The following is an 11,300-nucleotide window of genomic DNA, read 5'->3' as shown; positions in this document are numbered from 1 at the left end:
ACTTGCTGGTGGGCAACTGGTAAGCCTCATAGGGTGGGAGGAGGAGATCAGCACGGCTCTGCCCAGAGGGAATGAAGAGACTACAAAAGACAACTTTCCTCTCACCTCCATTTTCTTCTCTAGCATCTGGAGACTTACACACCTGCCTGACCTTCCTCTCAGGGTGTTGGGGGCGTTCGTGAGTCGTGGAGAGCAAAGTATCAAGGCGAAGTAGGAACAAGATTTTGCTCATCCCCACAGAAGGAACCCCAGGCGTCCTCATCCTCTTCTGGAAAAGGTCTGAGCAGAGGCTGCCCTGAGACTTGCACGAAAGGGGTTGGAGAAGCCTGAGCAATGGTCACCTCCCAGCTGACCAGGCCAGCCAGGCCTCGTGAAGCTCGAGGCCAGTGTGCTGCTGATTCAGATCAAGGTCACATCAAGTCCCATCACTGTCACCTTCAAAGAAATGCACTGCACACTTACTGTGAGCTGTAGGAGATTCAGGAGGGTCAACCCAACTCCTTCACATCACAAAGCCCAGGAAGGTTGTTGTGTACGGCCAGTCTCTGGGGGAGGGCGGGGGTTAGCCCAACCCCCATGTTGCCATTAGGGCCCCTTCCTACTCCCCCACACCACCTCCCCATGAAGCTGTCCTCGCTCCTCTCCGCCCCACTGAGAAGCCACATGACGCACTTGAGGTTGTCACGTGCTGAGCCATATGGTTTCTTCTGCTCAGTTACGGCCCCCTGTAGACAGCAGGTTCTTTGAGGGGTGAGGACTGCAGCCTCGGTTTGACCCCATGGGGCCCAGAGCAATGTTGGGCACACAAAGCCAGCCCTCCCTAAATATCCGTTGATCCATTTAGGCACGGAAACCAGATCATAAAAAAATGGGGGTCTGGAAACAATCCACAGCATTCCTAGGGAGACAGCCCCAAACCCCTCTCCCAGCCCACCCTGTGCCATCCACAGTTTGAGTTCTGGCTGGGAACTGGGCTCTCATTCAGCCCATCTGCTCAGCATCTCTTTGGTTGTTTTTTCTCGGTTTCATAGCAGAAAAAAATCCCCTTGAAAAACACCAACAGCAAAGAGGTGGGGGAGGGTGAGTAAGGGACCAGTTGCAACAGGCACAGCAGTGGGGGGCAGGGGACTGGTGGGGAGAGATTCTCGGGGCTGGAGTCCAGCTACTCCTCCAGCAGTCCCTTCCCGTTGGGAGAAGCAACTAGAGGAAGGGCTGTCCCTGTGAGGGGCAGCAGGAGGGGGATGAGAAGAGTACTTTGCCAAAAATAGTTTGGGTCTTAGAATTTATTTAACTTAATCTGCTGTTTATAGGAGGAATACGATAATCAGGAATATCTTCAGTGGACCTTGGGCAAGTCATTTCTTGTCCAATTTGCCCATGAAGAAAATGGATCATCCAAACCTACTATCTTTGACTCCCAAGCTAATCAGTACCAAAGTGGTACGCCTGCCACCCCTGCCCCAACCTGCACTGCCATGGGAACCAAGTGAAACCCTTCCCCACTGCCCAGATGGGGGCGCTACAGAACCCCCAGGGCCAGAGACCCTGGAGAGAGTCCAGCCTTCTCCCCAGGTGTCACAGACCTTAGTGTACAGCAACAACCCAGGAGGTTGGGAGGCCTGATCCTGCCCTCATAGCAGGTGGGAGCCCAGGTCAGCACAGGTGACCCCATATGACACTGACGGAGAAAGATGGGGCTTCAGTCCACATCCTGAAGAACACATGTCTACGTACTTCATTTGGAAAAGTGTTACGTGGAGATAGAGCCTCAGCCAGGATATAAGATTCGGGAAAACCAGACAGGTACCCACCGCACCCAGAACTGGGGACTCACAGAGCAGGACAGTTGCTGCCCCCAGGGAACTCAATGCAGGGAAGCTTCTGAGACCAGCAATATGACTTGATAAGTGTAGTCACAAAAGGGATGCTCCCTCTGTGGTGAGTGGGCTGCGTGACGTAAATGAGGATCATGGTCTTAAGTCCCTTATGGATCAGTTCACTTTGCACAAAGGAAAAAAAATGCCCTAGCCACAGAAAGATGTCTAACTATAGCCACAGGCTGTCTTAAGGTGTAGAAGAAGCCCAAATGACAGTCACAAAGAGACCCCTAAGTCCGAGCACACCACACACTGATCCTGAATGCCGACCACAGGAGGGTCCCAACCCCAATGTGAGTCCCCAGGGTGACTTTGCATCTTCCTCTGAGTTCCCAGTATTGACCTTGGCCTTGGGACTTTGGACAGTAAAGTCACAGGCTGGGAAATTCCTGAGTTCAAAGAGGAGAGGGCCAAAGCATTTGGAGATGGGGCTGCCTTCTGACTACAGGTCACTAAGATTTCTCTGCAGGTTGCTGCTCTGCTCTGAGACTGCCTGGGGTCTCACGCAGGCCAGCCTTACCCCCTGACAGCTGGCTGGGCCTGGTGCTGGCCAGAGCAGAATGGGACCAGGCAGATGTTCATAAATAATTTCTGAATGAATCAATATGTTAACTAATAATTCCTTACCTATGCTCCAAATTCCTGATCAGCCCCCCTTCTCTCTATCTCCAAATACTCTCCCAGCTTCCTCCTTTCAGCTTTTCCACATACTCAGGTCTTCCATCGTCTCACAAGCATTGTCTACATCCTCTGACTCTCACACTGTCTCTACTCACTCCTCACATGCCCAATCCACTGTTCACCTCCATCCCTCCCCATAACTGTTCTAGGTTATAACAGCAGCAGCAACCAGGCCACTAAGCCCAGAGGCCACCCAGAGGTCTCTCTGCAACAGCTAACACAGCTGTCCGACCCTCCTTTGTGAAACATCCCTCCCACCATGTCCCTAGCCTCCTCCACACCAACCTTTACAAAAGGGAGGCCCTCAAGGTGCTACCCTAGGAATCCTCTTCTTACCCCACCCTCTCCCTGGAGAGTTCACTGCCCCTACCCACCCCTCCACCCCAAGCTTCAACTCCCATCTTTATGAAAATGACTCCAGATTTTTACCTCCAGCCCAGACCTTCCTTCTAAGCCTGGCCCCAAATACCCAGCTGTTCACTGACATCCCCATTGGTGTCTCAAGCATGTCCAACTCGGCACTTAGCATTTAAGCTCTCGTCCTCCCTCCCGGGTCACTTCACCTCAGAGAATGACTAACATTTATCCAATTGCTCCAAACCTGGGGCCACTCTTACCTCCAACCTCCCCCCAAATCCTCCTATCTCCAATATAACTCCTAGGAAACCTGAAATCTGACCACTTCCAAATAACCTCACAGGACCCTCAGAGCCAGGCCACCATTCTCTCACCAGACACCTCTGAAGGCCTCCCAAGTCATCTCTCACTTTTTACTCTGCTCCTTCCTACACACTCTTCACACAACAGCCAAGGCGATTTTTCACAAATCCCACCATCTTACTGCTCTGACTAAACTCTTCAATGATTTCAATGACCTTAGTTAGGATAAAGCCCAAAATCTTCAGCAAAAGTTCCAAGGGTCTGACTCTTTGTCCCTAACTGTGGATGCTCTGGCCGGTCTGGTCTTCGGGTCTCTCTCCTTCCTCAAGGCATTTCAGAGCCAAAGCAGTGCTGCTCAGAGCTGTAAAGCACATATGAATGGGAACATGAGTAACATGCAGATTCTGATTCAGTTGTCTGGAGTGAAGCCTGAGATTCTGCATTTCTAAGGATCTCTCAAGTGATGAAGGTGCTACTAGTCTCTTGGCCTCACTCTGAGTTGTAAGCATCTAGAACACTCTCCTCCACCCTGCCTGTACCTCTGCCTAACTAATTCCTACTCAACTCTCAGGGTTCCACTTAAACATCATTTCCTCAAAGAAGCCCTACCTGGCCCACTCCAGGATTAGGTAACGGACCTCATATTGTCCCCCAGCTACGTTGTGCTTCTTCTTTGGAACATTCATCACACTTAACTGTCCATCCCTCATTCTTGAAATTATGTTTTCAACTTTCATCTCCCCAGCTAGACTACAAGCTCCACAGGGGCCACAATGTCTTGTTCACTACTAGGTCCCCAGCGTCCAGCACTGGGCCTGGCATGTGGTCAGCGCTCGTAGTAAAAGCTGTTGGCCTTGACTGCCCTGCATCTATTTCCTCTTCTTCTTATAATAACACCTCGGTTTTCCTTTGAGGAGCCACCCCTCCTCCATTCTTGGTTTTTAGGGTTTAGGAGATGGTCATGAGACCCAACTCTGGCCAACTGAAGCCTTCCATCTCTCTGGATGCAATGATGGTTCAGCGATAGACACGTAACCTAAGCCAGGCCAGTGAGCTTCCTCCTTGGGACTGTCATTAGAACTACTAGGGAAGAGACTCTTCTTTCCACTGGAGTTACTTAGCGAGTAGGAACAGCTGTCACCATCCTGTCACCATCCTTTCACCAGAGATGGAGCTTAACAAAGAATGAAACCAACACAGCAGACAGACAGAAAGAGACAGATTTCATGGATGCAGCCATGCCTGGCGTCTATACTTGCCATTACAAAGGCAATAAATTCTCTTTTAAGCTTAAGCCAAAGTTCTAGTGCTGCCACTTGAAACCATGAGTCTTCACTAATACAACATTCAAATAAATATTGGGTGCCGAATGAATTAAATGAGTGTGTGAGGAATTAAAGCCTGCCAAGAGAACACAGACTCCTCTCGGAAACTTGCAGAGCTCTCCCTGCAAATGCCTGCCATCCTTGAGCACAGAGACAAGCATCCCACACCCTACTTTGCAGGCCAAGGGGCTGAAAATCTGAATGGTAATATCCTTTCCAGCATTACCCTGTGTGAACAAACCACCCCCAGCACCTGACTCAGATGCCAGCACTGTGACTAGGCTGATGAAGGTGGTCAGGTTTTCAATGTTCCCAGGTATCCCACCAGGAAGAGAGCCCTACACCTCACCCGCTCCTGAACTCCTAATTTAACAAGGGCAGGTTCTGGATGTCATTCCGTGATACTCCCCCTCAGTGCATACCACACAGTTCTGTGCATGGTAGGCATTCAGTACAGGATGATAATGGGAAGACGGTTTTTATCTGCTTCCTTTGGGGTTTCACTTTACAACAGATTAGGTCAGAGAAGAGGGGTACAAGAGAGAGCAACAGGGAAGAACCCTAATTATTTTCCTGTGAGTCACCTCACAGCAGAGCTCCAGGGCAGAGATGGGGGCTGGCCTAGATGTCCTCTCACATGACTCAGGAGGCAGAGCTAGTCCTCACTGGCAAAATGGGAGGGATAGAGAAAGGGAGGGATGGAGGGGCACTGTGCCTTGGCAGGAATACTGGCTGAGCCAAAGTCCTCCCTGAGGACCAGCTCAAGTTTTTGTGGCCATCCTGCCAGCGGGGATGGAAAGGTAAGTGGGAAAAGGCATCATGGGGGAAGGGTGCTGCCCCCTTGGCTCCTTTCCAGGAATGAGAGGGGCCTGGGTCTGGGGTCCTGGAGTATGGTCTCCCAAGAAAGAGCCTTGTGAATAAAGTGCCAACAGGAAAAGAATTACTAGCTCCCCAGAGCCTCTAAGGCAACTCTCCCACAGGGACTGGGGTGACAGGGACAGCCCAACAAGGAGGTCGGAGGCAGGCAGACCAGTATGCAAGTGCCATTTAAGTCCCAGGAGGGTCCCAGCACACAGGGTCCCTATCCCAGCCCCTGGCAGCCCTTTTGGGCAATAGCCCCTTAAGGCACCAGCCTGTTTCCCCTACCTACTTCTACCTGGGCTCCTTGTCCCAGAACCCCACAGCTCCACAAGGCCTCTTGCTAATCACCAAGCATCCTGTCAACCCCATTCAGCCCCAGTCCATTTTCTCACCGCGACCTAACACCTCTGAGTCTCAAAGTCACACTTTCCTCCTGCACTGGTGAGCTCAAGTGAACCCTCACTGGGACACAGGCAGCTAGGCCTGGTGCCATAACAAAGCAAGGCCTTGAGCTTTCCCCCACCCACTTCCCCTCCCCGCTTTTTCCCACCCACTTCCCCTCCCCGCTTACCAACTCTAAGCCTCTTACCTTCATGGTGGGAGGCGCAGTGAGAGGAGGGGACAGCGATCGGTCTGGGAGGGTCACATCTGAGCTGTTGGCCAGCTCCTGCTTCCTGTAAGGAGACCACAGAACACAGAAGAGGAGAGTGAGAGGCTGCCTGCACCTTCCCCTCTCTCCTCGAAGAGTAGCTAGACTTGGGGACACACGACACAAAACTTGAGTGGAGTGCATTTCATTGCTGGGAGGTACTAAAATCTAAAGCAGGGTTGTGCCAAGCATGGTCCCTGCTCTAGCAGCATTAGCATCACCTGAGAACTTGTGAGAAATGCAAATTATCAGGTGCACACCAGACTCTCCAGTGATGGGGCCCAGGAATCTGCATTTTAACAATCTCTCCAGGTGATTCTGATGCATCCGAAAGTCTGAGAAACAGGGGGCTAAGAAGATACAGGACTGAGGCCTGGGTAGGAGAAGAAGGGAAGAGGGGTAACCGTTTTCAAGTCACCCACTCTGGGGCCCCTTTGTCCCTAAACACACACACACACACACGCACACACACACCCTGGAGAGCTGACCTTGGAAGGACAGGGCTGCCTGCTGTGGAAGCTGCAGGTAAAACTTATTTTAGTCCATGTGGGCTAGGACCATGGAGAGGCAGCTAAACAGAGTTGCGTCACCATGACAACATGATTACGACAAATTCGCTGCTCTCACACACTCCCCACTTTCCATCTGGCCCTTGCTGATGACCAGGGAATGCTGGTTTGCAGTCCCATCACCAGGCAGAATGTCTGCAATGGGATAAGACTTCAGAACAACAGTTACGCAACAGGGCCAGCTAGGCAGAACCTGGGGGAGTTCCCAGACAAGGGACTCTGGCGTCCTGGATATACCCTAGTTATATCCTGGGATGGGAGGGAAAGCAAGGATAACAATACTAAGAGCCTAAGAAGATTGGGCTGAGCTATCAAAGCCTCCAACTTTGCAACTGTGTCCTTCTCCAGAGACCCAGCCTGAAGCACATGAGTCAGCCCGACACCTGATCCCACTTAAGTGACCAAAGGACTCCGCTGCCACATCAAGAGAATGCTTCTGTACTTCTTTCCAGCTCACATTCTTCCCATGGGGGTAACAGCTCCAACCCCAACCTCCTTCATGAGAAAAGCCCACCTCTTGCAGAGCCCAGCCCTCGGCCTTTCCAGAGCAAGCCCTTGCCCTGAGGCCCAGACACCACCCCGTCATGACTCCCTTCAGCCAGGCAGGCCCAGTTTAAGAGAAATCAGGCCAGGTGCCATAGGGCCCTATCCACCCTGGCACAACCCCTGCCTGCCCTGCAGCCTGTCCTCTAGGAAGCCCAATAAGGAGGCTACATGAACATTTGGCTTGGTAGAGGATCCATATGACCCCATTAACTTCAACCCTGCCAACCCCCTTCTCTGCTACTCCAGCTGCTTTCCTCCTCCTTTCTTCTGGGAACTTGGTCTCACTCTGATGGCTGGAGAGGGGGTCCGCTCCCTCCTGATCTAGACCATAACTAGCACAAGAACCAGTAGAGCCAAAACTCAGCACATGAGCACGCGTGCACACACACTAACGAATGTGGCTTCTAGCTCCCAGCTAGAGCCTCACCTTCCATTGTAGGGTCCAGCCCCTATGCTCTGGTCCTCACTTTCTTGTGGACCCAACAGAGCTAGCTGGGTCCAGCACAGGCTCATCCCCTCCTGCCACTCTGCCCTCTCTCAAACAGCCACAGCTCCCCCTCAATGGGCCTGTGCCCCTGAGAGCCACGATGAGGGAAGTGGAAGGGAGGGAAGATGATCAAAGATGGGGAGCACCACCCTCAGGTTCCCCCAAGGTGAGGACAGACAAAGGCAGCTCTCCTTGGGGGCTGGGAGCCTGGTAAGGAAAAGCCTTCAGGGAGGAGAGGAAAGGAAGGTAAGCCCCCCAATCAGAGTCTATAGGACTGCTGGGGGTTAGCTGAGGACCTCTGGCCTACACCCAGTAGAGATGTCTTGACCAATAGCCACCCTGGCTCTCCAGGAATACAAACCCTAGAAGAGGGCAATGTCAGTGGTCAAGGGATGCTCATATGCATGGTCATACTGTCTGATTCTCTCCATAAGGCACAAGATGTCCACTCCTGTGGGACCGGAGCAAATGTGATTCTTATCCATGGTCTCTGCATCCTAGGCAAAGGGTCACCACCATACCCAACCCTCCTTGGGCTGAGCCCCTCTCCCCTGCACCAGCTTGTTTTCCCTGGACACTGGAATAAGCTCCCAAGACCAGTCTCCAGGGAGTGGTGAGGACTGTCAAGTGGGAGCACAGGACATCTACCAGAAGGATTTCCCAAATGATGCTTGGAGCCTGCAAGGTGCTGGATCAGGAATGAGCATCAGCTAGCTCCAGAGCTCTGTCCACGACTCCAGAGGAGACACCAGGGTGGGCAGAAGGCATGACTGCTACCCTCGAAAAGATCAGAACTCAGAGCACACACAGGCCCCTGTCCACAAATTAGAATCCATTCTGCCTTTGTATACAGATGGCTTGGAGTGGCACCTATGAAGGGGATGGGCCACACTGAACCATCCCTACTCTTGACTCCAACCCTCCCTCCAAAGGCACTTTATTAAGAGCTAACTGCCTACTGTGAGTTGAACTGTGTTTGTGGCCCCCCTAAAGATATGCTGAAGTCCTAACCCCCAGTACCTGTGACTATGACCTTATTTAGAAATAGGGTCTTTGCAGATATAATCAACTTAAAATGAGGTCATTAGGGTGGCCCCTTAATTCAATGTGACTGGTGTCCTTAGAAGAGGAGAAGGTAGGTGGCCATATGAAGACACAGACACAGGGAAAATGCCACGTGACAACAGAGGCAGAGATTGGAGTGATACAGCTAGAAAGCCAAACAATGCCAAGGATTGCCGGATACCACCAAAAGCTACAAGAGACAATAAAGGATTCTCGCCTGGAGCCTTCAGAAGGAACATGGCCCTGCTGACACCTTGATTTTACACTTCCAGCCTCCAGAACTGAGACAATAAATGTCTACTGTTTTAAGTCATCCCGTTTGTGATACTTGGTATGGCAGTCCTAGGAAATAAAAACACTTCCCAAGTCCCAGTTTCTAGTCTTGACTTTGTCATTGGAGTACCAAAAACAAGGAAGATAAAATCCCTGTTACAACCTCACCTTGTCCTGCCCCAGCCCTAACAAGCAATGACATTCACACGTGACCTACCCTCCCAAAGACAGCCAGATCTGGCCCCTGGCTGGTGCTAAGATAAGGCAGAGTAAGAACTACAGTGTTCAGTGTAATTCCAGCCCTTTCTCAAACAAACATATCACACGTGAGGAGGTGGGAGTGACACCATTCTATCCAGGGGTAACCTTGAATCTGCTCTAATTTATTATAAGCAAAAGGTAAATTATTAGCAGAGGTGGCACCCTTACTATTCTTTGTAACATCTTTCTAGTAACCCACAGTGATCTTAACATGTGTCATGGCAGTGAGATGGAAAATTTCCCCTCCAACCAAGCCAGTCAAACTCCCACACACAGCTCTAAGGACACAGGGTCCCAGACCCACACAGAGACCCACAAGAGGAGGAGTTGGTGATGGGAACAGAAGAGGAGAAAAGGAGGATTGAGAGAAGACAGAAGAGGGGAGGGGGAAGATCATTCTCTCAACTAAGAAGAGAGTAGTAAAAACAAGTGAATGGGCTCCTACGTCTGGGGGCCCTGGGGGCACCACCCACCCACTCAGTATCCCTCTGCCCCAGAGCCACATGGCACTGAGGTTTTCTACTCTGGGATTCTTTCTCCAGAGCGTGGGTGATCCCGGGACACCTGGGAGGGCTCGGAGAGGCCAGAAGAGGTCCTAGCTGGCTTTTGCCAAAAGTGAATCTCAGGAAGAAATGACCAAAGAGCCTGAAGCAGAAGCTGATAAACCAAGAGGATGCCCAGGGAGCACTGAGAAGTTTCCTCCACTCTTGACACTTCCGGCAGGATTCCTGAGGATCCAGAAACACCCAGCCCAGCCCTTTGTGTGGTCCCATTGATGTTCCTGCCATAGGCCTCGGCTCTGGGTGCCACCTGGCCTGTTGGGGCTTTTCCAGTTCAGTGCCTTTTAACTGATGGATTTTGGCCTTGATGGGAAAGGAAGTGTCTTTGATCTAAAAGCCTCCCTTTTCTCTCTTCTTCCTCTCTCTACCTGTCTATTCTCTCTCCCTTTTTGTCCTCTGACCCTGTTTTCTCCCCCGCCCCCTCTGTTCGTAGGGAACTGGACAGGCCCTGGGGGACAATCCCATTCACAGCACCCAGGCCTCCAGGATCCTCACCCCCAGCCTCAGTTGGCTTTGCCTCAGACCACCTGAGATCAATGCAGCTGTCATCTCTTGCACATTTTTATTAAAATGTCCTACACTAAGGATCGAGAAATTCTTGGGTTCAACTTTGGCTCTACCTGCTACCTCACTGTGTAACCCTGGTTATGTCACTTCACCTCTCTGTGTTCCAATTCCTTCATCTTCAAAGATGCAGGTGATAATGTTCCAAGGAACTAAACGTAATGACTGTGAAATAAAACATAAAGTCCTATACAAATACAGATCATTACTACTACTATAATCATCATCTTTATTATTATCATATCCCATAAAATGGTGATCTGATCTCCAGGTAAAGAGAGAAACAAGGGTCCAGGGTTGTTCAAATATCTTTGAAAACATTTCTGGCATCTCAAATAAATATCAGTTCTAGCCCCAGGGATCTACTCCCAGAATTATAACCATTGGTTAATAATCAACAGGAAAAATACCCACCTATCATCAGATGGCTCTGGGGCCAGGTTTAAGGGCTCCTTCTGGCAGAGAGTTCTCTAAAACCTACAAACTCCCCTTGTCTGCATCTCCCAGCTCACCAGCTCCCCAGCCACCCCACCATGCTCAGCTCTGCTTTCTCTTGCTTTCCAAATAGCCAAGCTAAAGAAATGCAGACAGCTGGCCACAGCAAAGAGCTTCTCAGGAAAACAAACCGAAAGGAATTAGACATATTATCCACAATAGCCAAAAGGTGGAAATAACCCAAGTGCCCATCAACTGATGAATGGATAAAAAAAATTGTGGTCTAGCCACATGATGGAATATTATTCAGCCATAAAAAGGAATGAAGTAGTGATACATGCTACCATGTGGATGAACTTTGAAACATTATGCTTAAGTGAAAGAAGCCAGGCACAAAGTGCTATGTATTAAATGATTCCATTTACATGGAATGTCTAGAATAGACAAATCCGGAGACAGAAAGTAGTTAGGGTTGACAAGAGCTGGG

General features: G+C 50.6%; 1 protein-coding gene across 9 annotated transcripts in view; it reads right to left on the bottom strand.

Annotated features, from left to right (window-relative positions):
* Positions 1-11,300, bottom strand: part of RAP1GAP2 (RAP1 GTPase activating protein 2) — a 194,681-nt gene that overhangs the window by 100,378 nt on the left and 83,003 nt on the right. For all 9 annotated transcript variants that reach the window (XR_003043929.1, XR_003043930.1, XM_025041649.1 and 6 more), the window contains one exon: positions 5,994-6,078. Coding sequence is in view for 7 of the 9 variants with exons in the window: in XM_025041649.1 (XP_024897417.1) it covers positions 5,994-6,078 (85 nt within the window). In the remaining 2 variants the exon portion in view is untranslated. The remainder of the gene's footprint in view (positions 1-5,993; positions 6,079-11,300) is intronic.

The sequence above is a fragment of the Pteropus alecto genome, unplaced genomic scaffold (assembly GCF_000325575.1).
Source record: "Pteropus alecto unplaced genomic scaffold, ASM32557v1 scaffold98, whole genome shotgun sequence".
Taxonomy (NCBI): Eukaryota; Metazoa; Chordata; class Mammalia; order Chiroptera; family Pteropodidae; genus Pteropus; species Pteropus alecto.
The sequence above is the reverse complement of the archived record's forward strand: the minus strand, read 5'-3'. Positions and strand labels throughout refer to the sequence as shown.